This window comes from Chiloscyllium plagiosum, chromosome 27, assembly GCF_004010195.1.
Source record: "Chiloscyllium plagiosum isolate BGI_BamShark_2017 chromosome 27, ASM401019v2, whole genome shotgun sequence".
Classification (NCBI taxonomy): domain Eukaryota; kingdom Metazoa; phylum Chordata; class Chondrichthyes; order Orectolobiformes; family Hemiscylliidae; genus Chiloscyllium; species Chiloscyllium plagiosum.
The window spans coordinates 49,426,553-49,434,564 of record NC_057736.1 but is presented as its reverse complement, the minus strand read 5'-3'; the positions used below and the strand labels follow the sequence as shown (position 1 = coordinate 49,434,564).

At 45.2% G+C, this 8,012-nt stretch overlaps 1 protein-coding gene across 5 annotated transcripts in view; it reads right to left on the bottom strand.

Moving 5' to 3' along the window:
* Positions 1-1,271: 1,271 nt before the first annotated feature.
* LOC122563768 (interleukin-6 receptor subunit beta-like) overlaps positions 1,272-8,012 on the bottom strand; it is a 209,370-nt gene continuing 202,629 nt past the window's right edge. For all 5 annotated transcript variants that reach the window (XM_043717981.1, XM_043717983.1, XM_043717982.1 and 2 more), the window contains one exon: positions 1,272-2,508. In XM_043717981.1, coding sequence (XP_043573916.1) covers positions 2,008-2,508 — 501 coding nt within the window. In that variant the 3' untranslated portion in view covers positions 1,272-2,007. The remainder of the gene's footprint in view (positions 2,509-8,012) is intronic.

Below are 8,012 nucleotides of genomic sequence, written 5' to 3'. Positions count from 1 at the left end.
ACAATTACAGCATTTAAAATGTATTTGCATGGGTATATGAATAGGAAGAGTTTAGAGGGATATCGGCCAATTGGCAAATGGGACAAGATTAATTTAGGATATCTGCTCCGCTTGGATTAGTTGGACCAAAGGGTTTGTTTCCATGCTGTACATCTCTGTGACTCTGACTCTATGAGGTGAGGAAGGTGTCAACTTCACATCAGCTAGAACAGGAATGGAAACTGCAGCATTGGTCCCATTGTTAGCCAAGTCAGTTGACTAGCACCTCGAGAAATAATATTCTGGGACAAAATTAACAGTCACTTTGACAAGGGAAGACAAGTTTCAAGATTGCAGCACAGATTTGTTCGTAGAAAGTTGAATTAACTTTGATTGCATTTTCGATTCCATTTTAAAATTGATGAAGTAAATGTGGTTGATACAGTACACTTGGACTTCCAAAAGGTTTTCATTAACAATGCTTTATCTGCTAAGCTGCTGCTAAGGTACAAAAGCAATTGAGACGGCATGGATACAAATTGTTTGAGTCATAGAAAACAGAAAATGGGTGTTTGATCAAACACGATCATACAGAATGGCAGGATGGGCTTGATCGGCTGAATAGCTACTCTTGATCGACTTGATTTATAATTTCACTTGACCTATATTAATGACCAAACTTGGGTGTGTAGGCCACAATTTCAAAATTTCCTGATGGCATAAAATTGGAAGCATTGTGAATTGTGAGAGGACATAAGGAAGTTATAAATGGCTGGACTGATGAAGCTTAATTTAGAGAAATGATGTGTTTTATTTGGATTAATAAGAAAAAGTGAAAAAATGAAGGATATAATTCTCTGTCCAGAGGGGGCAGGAACAGAATGATCTGGAGGTATATCTGTATGAATTATTGATGTTAGTTGGATTCATTGTGAAAATGGTTGATGGGAAAAGGGGAAATTGGGCTTTACAAAAAGTGTAGAGTACAAAAGTAAGTAGTTTATAGTGAATGCTAGCTCAGCTTTAACTAAAGTTTGGTGTCTACCTACAGGTAACAATCTTTAGAAGGGAGCCGAAACAAAATTGAGAATGGTTCCAGTTACATGTGTAAATTGACAAAGTTGAGACTTTTATCCTATGGGAATTGGTTGTTGAAAAGAAATTTGACACAGGTATTCAAATGACCAGAGAGTTCCTGCCTGAAATGGACGGCATGTCTTATGAAAAAAGGTTGAGGGAGCTAGGGCTTTTCTCATTGGAGCGAAGAAGGGTGAGAGGTGACTTAATAGAGGTGTACAAGATGTTGAGAGGCATAGATAGAGTGGACAGTCAGAGACATTTTCTCCGGGCAGAAATGTCTATCACAAGAGGGCATTATTTTAAGGTAAATGGAGAAAGTTTTAGGGGAGATGTAGGTTCTTTACACAGACAGTGGTGGGTGCGTGGAATGCACTGCCAGGTAGTGGTGGTAGAGTCAGATACATCACAGACATTTAAGGCAACCCTTGGATAGACACATGGAAGTTAGTACAATGAAAGGCACGTAGGTTAGTCTGATCTCAGAGTAGGATAGAAAACCGGCACAACATCAAGGGCCAAAGGGCCTATACTGTGCTGTACTGTTCTATGTTCTAGAATGGCTTGAAGAAATTTTTCCCATTGGTGGAATGGTCAAAAAGCAGACGACATTGATTTAAGATGATCGGCAAAAGTACCAAAAGTGACAGGAGAAAAGCATTGTTACGGAGCCAATGGTTGAGATCCAGAATGCACTTTGAGATTGTTGGGGAAGCAGATTCACAAGTGGTTTCAAAAGGAATGTAGACAATTCCACGAAGGGAAGAAAAAATTTGCAGGTTTATGCAGAAATAGCAGAGGAATTGGGCCAATGGTGTTGCTCGCACCTACACACTGAGCAGAGCTGTCACCATTCAGCACTGATGATTGTGGCACCTTTTGAAGCATCAATGCATCATCAATATATCACCATTTCTGTAATTCACCAACAGGTCACAACTGTGTCACCACTTAATCAGCTTTGTGCTCAGACACTAGACCCCACAAAAGTGGGAACGTTTTCCGGATTTCGTCCTCTTCAACCATAATATCTGACAGTGAAAAGTCCTGGGACAATTCACTGTGATTTGTATCAGACATTGTAAACCATGGATTCTCATACGGTTTGGGACTTGAGGTTAATTCATGCAGAAGTGGTTGAGTGGAATTTGACCTCAAGAAGAGTGTGGGTGGACCTATCTGGTCTTTCGAGTGCATCACAGTTGCATACTGAGCCTCCTCAGGAAGATTGTGGTATGGCATGTAAACAACATAATTACGCCCCTCTGAGCAACAGTGCGGGGTCTCTACACCATTGGTGCTCTTTATATTCAAATCAATGCTCAGAGCATTTTCATCATCAAGCAAGGGTTTTGATTTTGCTCCAAAAGCAGTGTTTTGTCTTGCATCTCTCTGAAGTAACGTAACAGAGGAAACAACATGGTCAGGAACTCCTTCCAAACAATTCCAATCCTGAATAAAACAAATATCTCAAATTAATGGAATAGAATAATAAATAGAATTGAAACATACACAAAATTCTGATGAATCCGTAACTAATTCTACCATAAACATAAAGCCAAATAATAAATACGGTATTGGCATTTTGTTCTTACCCAAGTAGCCGTGACGCCACTCACCTGAACACCGCCGGCAGAATCACCTATGACAAAAGTTACACCACTTCTGCCCCTGTAGCTGCCACTGTCACAACCACTTCCGCCACCACTGACGCCACTCACCTGAACACCGCTGACACAATCACCTCTGACACGCATTACACCACTTCTGCCCTGCACATCCCACAGTCATCATTTCCACCCCCCTACACTCCCTTCCCCAATGCCCTGGGTGAGCGTCACTTCCATAAATGATGTCACCCTCGATCTCTCTACCATGCCCACTCCAAGCTCAAATCCTATATCAGGTCCTAGCTCCCAGCCCTGCCGAGTTTTCACCATCCCCCCAGACCTCCCCCTCACTGAGGATGAATGATCAGTCCTTAGCAAAGGCCTTACCTTCATCCCCCCCTCTGCTTACGGATCAACAAATTCAACACACATTGCGACATTGAACATTTCCATTGCTGCCTTCGCTTCCAAGCTTACTTTTTCCACCAAGATTCCCGCCCACCTTCCAAGGCTACCTTCACCCGCCTCCAATATATCTTGTTCACCTGGGCTCCCTGTGCCGGTCTGTTGCCTGCCCATATCTCTTTATTTCCAACTGCTGCCGGGACATTGACTGTCTCAACCTGTTCATCCCCCTCTCCCACTCCAACCTATCACCCTCACAAAATGCAGCCCTCCACTCCTTCTGCTCCAACCCCAACTTCACCATCAAACCAGTGTTCAAGGGGCGGGGGGGTGCAGAGGTAGGTTAGCACACTGACTTCTACACCACTGAAGCCAGACACCAACTCAAACACACCTTCTCCTACTGCCCCCTCGAACATGACCTCACCCCATCACCAAACCATTATCTCCCACACCATACACAACCTCATCACCTCCAGGGAATCTCCCGCACACAGCTTCCAACTTCACAGTTCGTGAACCCCACACCACTTGGTTCTACCTCCTACTGAAGATTCACAAACCTGACTGCCCCATCCGACCCATTGTCGCAGTCTGCTCCTGCCCTGCCAAATTCATCTCCACATATCTTGACACTGTCCTATCACCCCAGTCCAGGAACTCCCCACATATGTTTGGGACACCACTCATGCCCTCCACCTCCTCCAAGACTTTTGTTTCCCCAGCTCCCAATGCCTCACCTTCACCATGGACATCCAGTCCCTAGACATCTTCATCCACCATGACCAGGGCCTCCAAGCACTCCATTTCTTTCTCTCTCTTCCACTGACACTCTCATTCGTTTGGCTGAACTGGTCCACACCCTCAATAATTTCTCCATTGAATCCTCCCACTTCCTCCACAATAAAGGGGTAGCCATGGGCACCTGCATGGGCCCCAGCTATGCCTGTGTCTTTGTCAGAAATGTGGAACAGTCCATCTTCCGTAGTTACACTGGCACCATTCGCCACCATTTCCTCCATTACATTGATGACTGAATTGGCACCACCTCGTGCTCCTGCGAGAAGGTTGAATAGTTCATCAACTTCAACACATTCCATCCTGACCTTAAATTCACCTGGACAATGTCAGATACCTCCCTCCCATTCCTGGACCCCTCCATCTCCATTAACAGTGACCGACTCAACACTGACATCTTCTAAAAGCTCACTGACTCCCACAGCTACCTGGTTTACACCTCCTCCCACCCTGCCTCCTGCAAAAATGCTATCCCTTATTCCCAATTCCTCCACGTCCGCCACATCTGCTCCCAGGAGGACTAGTTCCACCAAAAAACACACCAGATGGCCTCCTTCTTCAAAGGCTGCAATTTCCTCTCCCACGTGGTCGATGATGCCCTCCAGCACATCTCATCCATTCCCCACACCTCCGCTCTAGAACCTGACCCTCCAACTGCAACAAGGACAGAACACCACTGGTCCTCAGCTTCCACCCCATCGACCTCTGCATACTTTGCATCATCCTCTACCATTTCCGCTACCTACAAATGAACCCCACCACCAGATATATATTTCCCTTCCCACCCCATCCACTTTCTGTAAAGACTGTTCCCTCCGTGATTCCCTTGTCAGGCCCACACCCTCCACCGAACAACTCTCCCCTCCCAGCACCTTCCCCAGCCACCCCAGGAAATGCAAAATCTGCATCCATACCTCCCCACTCACCTCCAACCAAGGCCCCAAAGGAGCCTCCCAATCCATCAGAATTTTATCTGCACTTCCACACATGTCATTTTCTGTGTCTGCTGCTCCTGATGCGGTCTCCTCTACACTAGGGAGACTGGACGCCCACTCACAGAGCACTTCGGAGACGCCTGCACCAACCAACGACGCCGCCACATGGCCAAACATTTCAACTCCCCCTCCCACTCCCCAAAGGACATGCAGGTCCTGGGCCTCTTCCACTGCAACTCCCTAAACACCCAACACCTGGAGGACGGATGCCTTATCTTCTGCCTTGGGACCCTCCAATCCCATGGCATCAATATGGATTTCACTAGTTTCCTCATTTCCCCTCACCCCCACCTTATCCCAGTTCCAAACTTCCAACTCAGCGCCACCCTCATAATCTGCCCTACCTGTCTATTTTCCTTCCCACCTCTCCATTCCACCCTCCTTTTCGACCCATCATCATACACCTACCTTCATCTACCTATCGTGCTCTCAGCTACCTTCATCCTACCCCACTCCCACCCCTCCTATTTATCTCTTCACCCCCTCGACTCACAGCCTCATTGCTGATGAAGGGCTCTTGCCCAAAACATCGATTCTCTTGCTTCTCAGATTCTGCCAGAACTGCTGTGCTTTTCCAGCACCACACTCTCGACTCTGATCTCCAGCAACTGCAGTCCTCATTTTCCACTCGCAGTACTGGATCAGCTTGGCGAGAGATGTGGCAAGTTCTGGAGCTCAGGTCTTCAGATCAATTGCCAGAACGTTGTCAGGGCTTTGCAGGATACAAAGCCTCCAGCATTTCTTGATATCAGATGGAATGAATCGAATTGGCTGAAGACTGGCATCTGTGATGCTGGGGATCTCTACAGGAGACCGAAATGGATCACCCACTCGGCATTTATGGCTGAAGAATGTTGCAAATATTTCAGCCTAATCTTTTGTACTCAAATGCTGTGCAACACCACCATTCGCACCCCAATTGAGGATGAGGATATTTGTGGAACCCCCACCTCCAACAAGTTGTTTAATTGTCCACCACCATTCAGACTACTTGTGATAGGTCTGCTGAGCTTAGATCTCATCCGTTGGTTGTGGATCAGCTTTGAAAGACTTTTCAAAATTAAATCCACTCCCGTCTATTCCTAAAGCTCATAAAATTACAAAATCATAGAATCCCTACATTGCAGAAAGGTGCCATTCGGCCCATCAGGTATGTACTAACCCTCTGAGGAGCATCCCGACCAGACATGCTTCACAGCATATACCGGTAACTCTGTACACACCATGGCTAACCCACATAACCTGTTCACCCCTGGACACTACAGGGCAATTTACAATAGCCAATCCATTTAATTTGCACATCTTTGGACATGGAGAACACCAAAAAACCTGACAGAAAGGCGTGTATAAACGGTGTAACAAGAAATCTCTCACTTGTATTGAGATGGAACTCTAATACTAACAAGCGGTATTTTCAGCTTGAATCTAAACTGAGCATCCTTACTTAAACCATAGCCTATCTCAAAACAATAACAGATAACTGAAACCTAGTCATGAACAATGATCAGAATCTGGTATTGAAACCAAAGAAAGTTGGACATTCATTCTGATATTGGGAAAGAAATGAAGGAGCTAGACATTAACCCTAAAAGAAAAACTATCATTGGAGTGCATCAGAAATAAGAAACATCTGAGAGTCCAAACTAAACTAGAAATCAAGACCCATTTTTAACCAGACTATAACCTTTAATGTGTGAAATTATCTCCCACTGAGGGCTGCGGAAGTTCAGAAATTTCCCAAGGTTCACAAGCAATTGAGTAAAATTAACACTACATGCCAGACCTAAGCGAATCCCCCCCATATTTTTAAATTATATCCCCAAGTTCTGGACTCCTCAATCAGGGGAAACATCCTTCCTGCATCTACCCTGTCTATCTTGTTAAGATACGGTTCCAAATGTGATGAGTTATGCTGACAATAACAACCTAATGTCATGACTGTAACAAGAGATTTGAACACACAGGTTGCCTAAAGACCATAAAGAATGGATTCACTATTTCACTGGTATCAGGGCATCATAATTATTAAGAAAATTATGGTTGAATAAGGAAGGCACAATATTTACATGAAATTGCATCTACTTGAGGAAAATTTACTTGTCTGGACCTTTTTCTGAGTGGACTCCTTTCCCTTTCCTTTCGAAACAGTCCATTCGACAACTCCAGCTGCCCTCCTTGGTGTTCTATTACATAAAGGTAACCAGCATTCACAAAACATCAGGACAAGATTAAGGAGAACTGGAGCTAGCGGCACTGAAGCAACATAATGCTCAACAATAGATCAGAACTGAGAATACAGAAGGCATCATAGAATCCCTATGGTGTTGAAGCAGGCCATTCAGCCCATCAACCCTCTGAAGAGCATCCCAACCAGACTCTCCACCCCCGCCCCCCCCGCACCACCACCACTGTAATTCCCACAGCTGACCAACCTAGCCTGCACAACCTCAGGTACTGTGGGCAATTTACCATAGCCAATACACCAAACCTACACATCTTTGGACTGTGGGAGAAAATCAAAGCACCCAGGGGAAACGTATACAGACACAGAGAACATGTGCAAACTCCACACAGACAGTGTGGAATCAAACCCAATTCCCTGGCATTGTAAGAAAGCAGTGCTAACCACAGTGCCACATGATTAGTTAGTTTGCAGGTGACACCAAAATTGGTGATACAGTGGATAGTGAAGGAGGTTAGGTAACATTGCAAAGAGGCCTTGATCAGGGTTTAAGTTTGCTCGCTGAGCTGGAAAGTTCAGTTTCAGATGTTTCGTCACCATACTAAGTAACATCATCAGTGAGGCTCCGGTGAAGCATTGGTATTGTGACCCACATTCTATTTATGTGTTTAGGTTTATTTGTGCCAGTGATGTCATCACCAACCCAAGGTAACCCAAACACATAAATTGAAAGTGGGTCATTACACCAGTGCTTCACCGGAAGCTTATTGATGATGTTACCGAGTATTCGAACATAGAACATAGAACGTAGAAGAATACTGCGCAGTACAGCCCCTTTGGCCCTCGATGTTGCACCGATCCAAGCCCACCTAACCTACACTAGCCCACTATCCTCCATATGCCTATCCAATGCCCGTTTAAATGCCCATAATGAAGGAGAGTCCACCACTGCTACTGGCAGCGCAT